Source organism: Diplotaxodon limnothrissa, linkage group LG15, assembly GCF_057381915.1.
Source record: "Diplotaxodon limnothrissa isolate DT_005_m linkage group LG15, D_limnothrissa_male_GT1.1, whole genome shotgun sequence".
NCBI lineage: Eukaryota > Metazoa > Chordata > Actinopteri > Cichliformes > Cichlidae > Diplotaxodon > Diplotaxodon limnothrissa.
The window spans coordinates 36392323-36403537 of NC_140610.1; the positions used below are offsets into that span (position 1 = coordinate 36392323).

At 40.7% G+C, this 11215-nt stretch overlaps 1 protein-coding gene across 1 annotated transcript; it reads right to left on the bottom strand.

The window, feature by feature from the left end:
* Positions 1-3729: 3729 nt before the first annotated feature.
* klhl26 (kelch-like family member 26) lies at positions 3730-8517 on the bottom strand. Its single transcript, XM_085372489.1, has 3 exons — positions 8304-8517; positions 6027-6209; positions 3730-5512 (listed from the first exon to the last, which is right to left on the bottom strand). Exons 1-3 carry the CDS (start codon positions 8351-8353, stop codon positions 3931-3933), a joined length of 1815 nt encoding a protein of 604 aa, XP_085228615.1. The 5' UTR covers positions 8354-8517; the 3' UTR covers positions 3730-3930.
* Positions 8518-11215: the final 2698 nt, after the last annotated feature.

Below are 11215 nucleotides of genomic sequence, written 5' to 3' on the forward strand. Positions count from 1 at the left end.
CTTCTTCTCAATGGAATGTTACGCTGCGCACCACTCCGGGCTCTCCCGGTCGTCATCACGCACAGTCAACGTGTCTGTTGATGTTTTTCTTTTTTGCTTCAGTTATTGCCAGAGTTTGCGGCAGGGTGAGTTGCAGATAAAATACACACTGCCACAAGGGAAATCGTCTGCCCCAGATGCATGCTATAAATAGTTAAGTAAATAAATAAGTTCACATAAAAGAGAACAGAATTTTCAAACAGAATAAAAACAGCATGGAATGAAGCAGTAATGAATGCAATGGATACAACAGAAAAAAACTGCGCATGAACTATCCAGAATGGAAGGAAAGTCTACATATATCGCATGAAGCTCTAGTTTATGACGAGAAAGTTGGATCATATTGAATTAAACTAGAAGATATGCAATGGAAGTCTGAATATACTGACTAAAACTTGCATATATCCAATGAAAGTCTGAATGTATTGAATTAAACTTCACTATGTGAGATTGTGAGCTGTTGTGGTATATTTTCATTGGTTTTTGTAGATTTTCTGGCCATCGTTTTATTGGATCAAGGACAATGGTCTAATTGTTTGAAACTTTTGGTATGACCCTGTCTGGAATGCAACCCTGATACTGGATATTGGACTAAAAGAGTTGAAGAGGTAATTGCAGGCTAGCCAACGAGCTATTAGGCTAACACTGAAGGGTACCACGGGGCCAAGTGGACTCTGACAGCTGTCGAGGACATTAAAAAGTCTCTTGATTTCCTAATGGAGGGAATGTCTACTATCAGGTTGCAGTAGAACAGCATCCTTAACATTGTGGAGGTGGTAAAGCTCCTCTGCATCTAAAACATAGAGTAAGAGAAAAGGATTGCAGACCTGCAACGGTATTCCAGGATAAATGACTGCTTCATATTAAACCCCGCTCATACGCTCAGGCAGGGACTGTCAATAGCAGTGAGGAACCAGGGGAGCTGGACGTTAGCTCCATGGTACAACAGGTTGCTGCTTTCCTGCAGTCCAAAGGGATTGATCTGGACTGTGACAACATCGACGCATGCCACCCTGTGCCCAGAATAAACACCAGCAACAAACCAGCTATTATCTTAAGTGTAAATAAGAAGCACGAGAATGCACTGCTGGGACAAGGGAGAAAATTAAAAGCATATAAAGTATTTATCAATGAACATCTAACCAAAGAGCCAAGCAAGCATTGTACCTTAAGAAACTGGGAAAAATTCAAAGTACTTGGATGACAAACTGTAAAATCAAACTAAAAGGATCACTGGAGGAAGCTAAACTGCTGGTCATCAAAAATATGGTAGATCTCAAAAAATATACAAAACTAAACAAGGTAACAACTATACACTCACTTATCACACACTGAAGGGAAAGGAAAAGCTATTTTATATTAATATGTGGAATGAAACCTGAATATATGAATCAATGAGTGATCCACCTGCTCCCCATCTTTGTTTGCTGATTAGGTGCTTTACCAGCCCGAGGATCTGCCTGCACAGAATCTTAGCTTGTCCTAGGCCTGTGCCTCTGGACAGACACTGGAGAGGCATATATAATGCATGAGTGTGTGTGTGTTTTCAGGTTGTACTGCAACAGTAGCTTTTTTGGTAAAATTAGTGTAAAAACAAAAAACATTGCACACCCTTGAATATTTAATTATCCTTTCTGGAAAAATGGATCAAATTATTCAATGGAGAGCCTGGAACATTACTGTAGGCCAGTATGAAGGAAGCTAACAGCTAACCAACACATTAATTAAAGTCAGAAAACTATTTGCTGTTATGGAACCTTAAATATTAATTTTAAATAATTTAATCAGCCTGGCTGATTATTTGGAAAGCTGCCAATCTTGTTGGCAATAGCACTTCTCAGAAGATCCCTGGGTTTGCAACACCACTAGCATGAGAAATAAAGAAATAGTGGACTAGTTGGGGGGGAAAAAAACAAAACAAACAAACTGACTTTTCTTTATGAATTCATTAATACTTTGCACACCCACAACAGAAAAAACTGAAGTATATTGGCTGAAACATTAATGTTCCTGTATGTGGGAGTGTACAAAATAATAATAAACAAACAAAAAAACAACAATAGTTCCTTTTTTAAAGCATGATTCACCTTTAATAAAGAATGCACATAAAGCTACACATGTGTACATTCCCCTTTGACTACAGCAATTTCCTGTATATTGCACTTTAATGATGTAATGTGCTGTTACTGGTACAGGTAAGAACAAGACAAAGACACACTAAGGCAGACAGTTGATAGTTTAAAAAATAATAATAAAAATTTAAAAAGAAAAGAAAAAAAATGAGTTCCTGGAAAAAACAAAACAAAAACAGGAAGTTTGTCTCTTTGCACACACACACAAAAAAACCTGGTATAATCTGAGATTATACACTCACACATTTGCTGAGAAATCTTAGAAAGACTGAGGAATTTACTGAGGTTAAAATTGGATATATACAAGCAAGAAAACCCTCAGGAAAAAGGGGTAAGGAACCATAACACTTCACTTTGCATGGCTCGATGAACCTTGGACCATCTGCCTGCAGCATAAGTCTCAATTAAATAATAACCTTAATACTTGATACATGATTTTAGCCTACAGTGACAATGACATCTAGCCATGGTTATTTAGAAGAACACGTGTGCGTGCGAATGAGGTGATAACTGGATCGGGAACAGACTGACAGATGCTCGTTCACCCTGCTACAAATGCAAAGTGAAGTAGTTCCTTGACAAATAAGATTTTTTTAGAGTTGATTCTTGTGCATTTCTGACTTTAACACTAAAAATAATCCTCATTCACCAATTCAACATCCATTTTTTAAACCTACAACAGCCTTCATAATATGCATTTGTAGATATAAAGTGCAAAACTAGTAAGAATAGGACGTGAATAACATGAGCATGTTTTCTGTATAAATTGTACTTTGAGGATTTGTGCAAAAATGTTGCTTGTCACATTTTAACAGACAATTACAGTCAGAAAATTTAAATATCACTGTTGTTTAAGGACAAACCTTTTATGGTAAGCAAGCTGCTTTACATAAAGAGAGCAGCAACAGTGTCAACAGACACACATGCACACACATTAAGTATTGATGTAGCTGCCATAAGAGGTCCATACTGGTTTGTTATGTTGTCTGAGTCATTAGCAAGAACTGAAACAAATGAGGGCAGTAGTAGTTTGAAAAGGAGGGAAAAAAAGACTAACGTGGAATAACTAATAAAAATTCACAGTTTAAACACATACAATACTCGTTTGTGTGCCATCATTGATATGAGGTTTGCTGATTAGTAAATAGACTTTAAAACACTAACGGTTGTTAAATAATTACAACATAGCACAAAAAAATAAATTAAATAAAAAACCAATGTATAATCAAGCTGTCCAACATTATAAAGGTTGAGTTTAAATGTTGTCACTGGAAAAATTGTAGCATACTCTAAATGATAATTATGTCTAGAGACATTTGTGCTGTGTGTAACTGAAGTGTAACTGAAGCCCTTGATCAATAAAACTTGGGGTAGTTAGTGCTACTATTACCGTTTATGCTTCGTTAAAGTATCCGCTCTTCTATTTTCCAAATGGTACAAATGTTTGAAAAAAAAATCCTTTTCAGTTTATGTATTAAACACATCTCAGACAACTACAAGTGTAATTTATAACTTTAGTTCATAAATTCAGAATAACTCAAAATAAAGACCCTTCATGTGGAATAAATATGAACGAACCCTCTGAAGCTACAGAGTAATACCCAAATAACAGTACTGTGGCTTTTTAGGTCAATTTCTTCATATGAACATATAAACACGCACACACACTCACGCACACAAAACGATCACACCTTGTGTTGACTCAACAGTCGGCAGAAAGAGCACATGGAATAAATCTTCACAGTCGTAGGTCTTCTGCTTAGCGCTGTGTGATATTTTGTGGAAGTATAATTGGTGTGCAAGCAATCCCAGCAAAGGATTCTGGAAAATGCAAATCCCTCTCCCACTCATCTGTCTCTGTGTTGTACACCTGAACGATACTTGTGACATTGTTCAGGTGCCAGTTGTAACCTCCGACGATGTAAATCTTCCCGTCTAGAAGGCAGCAGCCCGCTTCAGACTGGCCGGCCCTCATAGGACTGGCTGTGGTCCACTGGTCGTTCTCTGGGATGTAATACTCGACTGCTAGCACATCAAAACAACGGTCAACATGGTCCATGCGGCCGCCCAGGGCGTATACCCGATCCCTGGTGCTGATCATGGTGTGCAGCACTCTGGGTTCATTCATGGGAGCTCTGAAGTCCCATTGGTCTGTCGCCGGATCGTAGCAGTGAAGAGTTTTCTTGTCATCCAATGAGACGCCGTATCCTCCTGAGATATACAGCTTCTCTTGACAGGAAGTCCCCGCATGACCCCAAATCCGGCGTTTTAATGGTTCCACATATGACCACTCATTCTTCTTTGGGCAGTAACACTCTACAGATGACAGGCTGCCAGATCGATTGCGCCCTCCAGTGGCGTACAGCAGTCCATTCAGCACATTTAGCTGAAACTGGATACGAGCCTCCTGCATGAGTGGAATGCGCAGCCATTGGTTCAGATGTGGATCGTAGCGGAAACAGCTGTCCACCGCCCCCTCGCCACTACGATACTGTAAGTGCTGTCCGCCGACGACGTAGACAAAGTTGTCTAGTACGGCAACACAAGCATGGCTGCACCCCGTCTCCATCTCCGTAAGCTCTTTGAACTGACGGGATGCGACATCTGGAAGATAGTACACCTTTGTGGTGACTGTGCGATCGTTGTCGGTGTAGGGCGTCCCACCAAAGGTGATGAGTGACATGACGTCAGAGCGAATGAGTGTCCGTGAGGACTGCATTTCATGCTGTCGGAAGGGAAGGATCTGGTAATTGAAGGCCTCGAGGAGATACTGGCGACACTGAACATCCTCCACCATGATGTCCACTCTCTGAATGCTGTCCACCAACTCTGAAGAGCGCATGAGGGGGAACCGCACGTGGCAGAGGACGCTGCTGGCTTGAGCCCGGCGAGACTCGTCGTACTGGAGCCACCTGATGGCGGCGTGGAAGAGGTCGATCTCACTGCAGTTCTTCAGTTTGTTGCTTTGAAGGAAGAAGGTGAGGCGCTCCATGGGAATGTGCAGGAAATCATCCTCCTCTGCAATCTGGAGGAAGTGGCAAAAGGTGAAGGCATCCACCGACTCCTTCAAGGAGGACAAGCTGAACGTGGTGGCCATCTGGCCGATGTGCAGGCAGGTCTCAACGCTCATCGCTGACTTGAGGAACTCCTCGCAGAGCTCCACGACAGGAACCATTTGGAGGAAGACAGCAGCTCCGAGGACATCCTGAATGCAGTCCAAGTCTAAAGTGACTTCTGCACTGTAGGCAAAGTCGATGATGTGTTTCAGCCCACGGGCAGACAAACCCTTCAGCTCAATGGTATCTTGGTTCGACTCCCTCATGCCTCCCGTGAACATAGCTCTGAAACACAAGGACGTGTAAGTAAACTACGTGATATTTTACGGTCCCTTGGAATTCAAAAGTGCATACATTTACTTTACTGTTGAATGGCAATGGAGTCAGAGTCATTGCTCTACGTAAAATAAAATGAATAAATAAATTAAAAAAGGCCCCTTTTTTCTTGAGTTGTTCATTGTTTCAGGTCTGGTGCAGATGAACCAAAAACTAGTGTGCAAAGCAGTAAGCTTACCTTTTCCTGCATTTTTATGTTATTGTACAATTATCTAAATATTAAAATGTTTTAATATGTTTTAAAACTTTCTCAATTTCTGCTTCTCTAATATACGATATCGTTATATCATTTGGCAAATATGAATTCACTGACATACAGGAGACTGAGAATGTATTTTTACATTACCGAGATGTGTATTTAACTTTAAATGGATGTAACTGTTTTTTTTCCCTCCATTCCAGCTAAAAGCTTCCAGTTATGAATGCAAATTGGGCAGTGTGAAGTCTCATGCCTTAGACTAACCTGAAGTAATCACTACAGGCGGCCAGCACTGCTTTATGGACCTGGAAGCGCTCCTCGTTGATGGCCAGCACGACGTCAAGTAGCTGGCCCTGAGCCCGTAACACAGACAAGCCCTGAAGGAGGGTGGAACTGTGGCTCGGGGCTGAGAAAGTACAGCGAAGGGTGCTATTCTTGTTTGCCATACTGTAAAGAGAAAAAGGCCTCAAGTCACTCAAGTGATTGTTCCTTTTTTCACATCTCCCCTGATCTTAGTTTCTGTACTCAGCTTAATTTTTCAGTTACTAAAAGCTATTCCCGCCTTTTCAAACATGCTGCATAGTCCAAGAGATCAATAAGTTGCGTCTGGTGAAAGCATTGCTGTGATGAAAATTTAATCTAATCTGCTAGAGTCGGCCAGGGAGAAATGCATTCTGTTCGGTGTCTTTGCATTAGCGAGAATGTGTCTGTACACTGGAGTCATGGTGAGGGGAAGAGATAGTGCTGTGCACTTTACTGCTAGACATAAAAAACGGAAATCTATCTGCCACAATTACAGTGGCTTACTGAGAGCAAGTAAGTATATCTGGTGGACACACCATCATAGGTACATGAAAAAGCATCACTTTGTCAGCACTCAAGGAAAAGGAAGTTCTCCCTGACATCACTGCAAACACATTTATTCAAAGTACATATATAACCTCAGACGAGCGACAAGCTTACATACGTTTTTGCTTGCACTTTTCCCCCCTGATATGCTTCATTTAACAAGATTCAAAAATGGCATCCAAGCACAGCAAGAAGGTTAAAAATGACCAAATGGGGCTAAATGGGAACGATAGGAGTTTTTCAAATCCAACAATTATCCTATATTAAGTCAAAAAATTAAAATTGAGTCAAAGACAAGTGATGAGGTTCAACCTGACAACCAGCTCAACAACCCCACCCCTCCATTAGAGTGGACACAATGATCCAGGCCTTCTCTTCCAACATCAGTGTTTTGTTCAGAAATCAGTTTTCTTGCCCTAATAGGAGAAATTATAATCACCCTGGTGTAAATAAAATCTGTTCAATCCTAAAAAAGTAATTGAGAACTGAGAACTGTGTGTATAAAAATAACCAGTCTTGCAATTTTCATACCCCAGTATTGATCTCGAATATCAAGTGATGCTGATACGATCAAAAAGATTCGTTCCTCTGACTCTCACCTTTATTTTGTCAAAAGCTAACAAATACAATGTAGCCCAAATAGACATTTTCTTGCTTTGGAGGTTGTATTAGCTCATCTCACAAGAGCCAACAAAATAATTTAGAGAATGCAAACGCTGCTGGTTGGTACTGGTAAAAAAATAAAACGGCAAAAAAGTGCAGGTCTGGAATAAACAGCTTAAAACAGTGCGAGGATCCCTGCAGTAGTTGTATGACTGATCCTGTGTATGTGCATGGGAAAATTAATTCCTGACAAATTTCCTATTTGTTTGTAGAAAAGCTCGAGTACCTGGGTATCTGCTGAGCAAATAATATTCATCTCTGTCTGTGCATGTCAAAATAAAAGGAAAACAAAGTGGAAACTGCGCACATGCGCGCACACAAAACAGGTGAAGGGAAGAAAACGGAGAGTCTTCTTTTATATATCTGGACTAACGTGGTTGTTTGCCCGCGTAAAATAATAAAAAATGCAAACGTGTTCCATTTAGCTTTGGCAGTGTTACTCTTAATACTTAATGATGGCGTGTCCTACGGTTATCACGTTGACGTAATTAAGTGCACCTGCATGTCTCCAGTGGGGAAACCTCCTCATTAAAATAAACGAAATGCTTACGGTCTGCATTATGTTTTTGTTTTGTTTTTTTAAATATCAGAATTTTTAAAAACATGCCTAATCTGATTTTGAAGAAGATATTTGAGCCATAACAAAACAGAAACAGACTTTCCGCGGATGTGCTCGCAGTTTTGTGGTGACATTTAAAGCAAACTAGCATCGCTTCAAAGTTGTGACCTATTTATTAGTCTATCATAAAAATTATTAATAAAACTGTTAAAATATAGCAGGTTGTGTTACGGTTGTCTAGCCTCCATTCTGAACTTCTTTTTTCTTTGCTGTATCGATAAAAAGGAGCAGGTAGTCTTGGTGCCTGGAGGCCCGGACACCGCCTCGGTGTTTCCTTGATTTACGCCGCGGCGCTTCGAACCGTTCTGACGGACTCGGATCGAGCTCGAGTCCCGGAGCCGTGGGAACTCCCATCAGGGAAACACCGGACACCCAAGACAACACCGTGGACTCCCCACGCCCTCACCCACCTGTTCTGCGTATCTTTTGGAGCAAATTCCCCACCATCTGACTCCGCCATCTTCTAGCACATAGCAACACGCATAGGGCATTTTCAGCAGAGTTAACAGGATGCCAATGGCACGACTGGCCCGGTCATGGCTTCACAAGTCTGAATAAAGTCGATTGTTCCAGGATGGATGGTAAACAGCTGCCTGTCTGTAGTCCTGTGCCGAACACGGTGGTGACCTCACCTACCGGCTGCTTGCTGTACCTCCTTCCTTTGTGCCGACCACTAGAGGGCGCCACAGTCACGTGCACAGGTGTTTCAGTTGAGATGTCCCGTGTGAAGCATTGATCCTATAGGAGACAAAACTAGATTGTAACAGTAAATATCCATAAAATGTGTCTGTCATTCTATTCATACGGTAGGCCTGTATTAAAGTAGCACTTCTTGGTTGCCAGTTAAGTCTATATGTGTAAAATGTTGCGAATATTAAAAAAAAGTATCAATTGCAAAGCCTGTATGTAAACAATACAATAGTATATGAGCTGGGGCCTCCTTTATCAGATTTTTCTGTGCAGTAAATGTGATAGGACTGGAATGCAGAGAGACCAGTTCTGCACACAGACTGTGCTAATATGCAGAGAATGTGGTTTGACATTGTTGAGTTGAAATGAATGAGGCTTTCCAGTGAAAAAGTCTAGCTCATTAAAATGATGTCAAAGCAAAAGACTGTAACTTGTCTAAGACCATATGAAACTAATTCAAGTCATTTTTATTTATATAGCGCCAAATCACACCACAAGGCACTTTATATGATAAGGTAAAGACCCTACAATAATACAGAGAAAACCTGAACTTTCAGAAAGCAAGGCAGCAGTGGGAAAGAAAAACTCCCTTTCAACAGGAAGAAACATCCAGCGTAACCAGGCTCAGAACATCTTTGCTCATGCAGTCATCAGAGTTTGAGTCTGTGTGTGTGTGAATGTTAGACAAGGTGCTTAAACACTTTTTTCTATCTAAAATTCAAATGTGTTCTCTGGAGTGACGAATCACAATTCACCATCTGGCAATCCGATGGATGAGTCTGGGTTTGGCAAGGAGAACTGTACCAAGTGTAAAGTTTGGTGGAGGGGGGGATTATGGTGTACAGTTGTCTTTCACGAGGTGGGCTCAGCTCCTTAGTTCCAGTGAGAAGAACTCTTAATACTTCAGCATACCAAGACATTTTTACACCAAGCTTGTGGGAACAGTTTGGGCATGGCCCCTTCTGGATTAGAACATGACTGTGCACGAGCGCACAAAGCAAGGTCCATAAAGATGTAGAAGAACTCAATTGGCCTGCACAGAGTCCTGACCTCAACCTGAGAGAACGCAGCCTGGTCATCCAGCATCAGTCTGACCTCACAAATGTGTTTCTGGAAGAATGGTCCAAAAATTCCCATAAATACTCCTAAACCTTGTGGAAAACCTTCCCAGAAGAGCTGAAGATGTTATATCTGCAAAGGTTGGGCTAACATCATATTAAACCCTATAGACTAACAATGGCATGTCACTCAAGTCCATATGTGTGTGAAAGCAGAGGAGTGAATGCTTGTGTGCACAAGAACAAGTGCAGAGGTATTGGATGCCTGACGTCACCAAAGCAAAAACTGGCTGAACCTGCAACATCAAATGTAAGAATAGTTGTGTTGATAAAAACTGAAACTTCAGTTAAACTATGAGCATGACTGTACTTTATTTATACATACACTATGGTATCCTGTGATAGTATTTTAACCACAGGCATTGCTTATCAGATGGCTTTTTTTCTTACCACAGAGATTAAAATCTTCTGCTCTGACCAGACGATTTTAATCTCTGTGGTAAGAAATGAACACACAACAGAACAGAGTGATCATCTTGCTTCTTTTATTCTTAAAATCTGAAGTAGGAAAATCCTTTCTTCTTCCAGTTCTGGGAATGCAAATTGCAGCAGGGTGGGAAACGCAAGTAGGTTGTCATCACTTTTTGAGAATTAAACAGGACACGCTCTACTCTGAACAATGTAACTTTCGATCTGAATGCCACAGAAGTCTCTTTAGTAATGAGTAATGTGGTTTTTGATGAGCTGCCTTTTTTAAGGTCACTGGGTTTTCTTTTTTGCGACCACTTCCTGTCATACCATTACCTCTCAACAGGCTCACATTTGTACTGCTCAGCGATCATAAACACAGCTTCTCTGTCTTTCCTGTTACATTACACTGGCCAACATGAGTTGTTTTTGTTTTATTTTCTTGTCATTGCAAAAACATACTGCAAAAAGTGAATTAACTTTTGCTTTGAATAATAATAATACAAATCTGCTTTCTTTCACAGCAAGTGTATGATGGATAATTAAAGTCAGCACTTAAAGCAAATTGCAACTGACTGAATTATCCTTTGGTAGCTTGTGTCTGACAGTTTCACGTTGTTGCCTCAAGATAACGGCAATGAACTAAAACCACTGAGGCAAATTTGCTTTTTAGAAAGTTTGAAAAAGTCAAACAAATATTAACAAAGATTTCTTTATTCCACAAATAAAAACAAACAAACATTTATTGACACTGTAAAGTGATAAAGTATGAGAATGTTTAACCCTCCTTCTTTCATGTACTGGCCTCCTTACAGTGGGGGGCACTAATTATTTGATCCCTTGCTGAATTTGCACATGTCGTCCCTTACAAAGAAAATAATTAAAGTCTCTCATTTCTATGGAAGTTTCATTTTAGTGTAGAAAGGTGAAAAAAAAAACACATTACATGAACGTTATAAATTCATTTGTACGTCATTGAGTGAAGTAAGTATTTGATACTGTGACGGAGGTGTGGTCCCTGGCTTAGCTGCAGGGGAGGAGTGGTGCAGTGAGCTCAACGGGGCGGTGCTGGGGAGGCAGGTGAGAGCACAGCTGGTGGCTTTTGG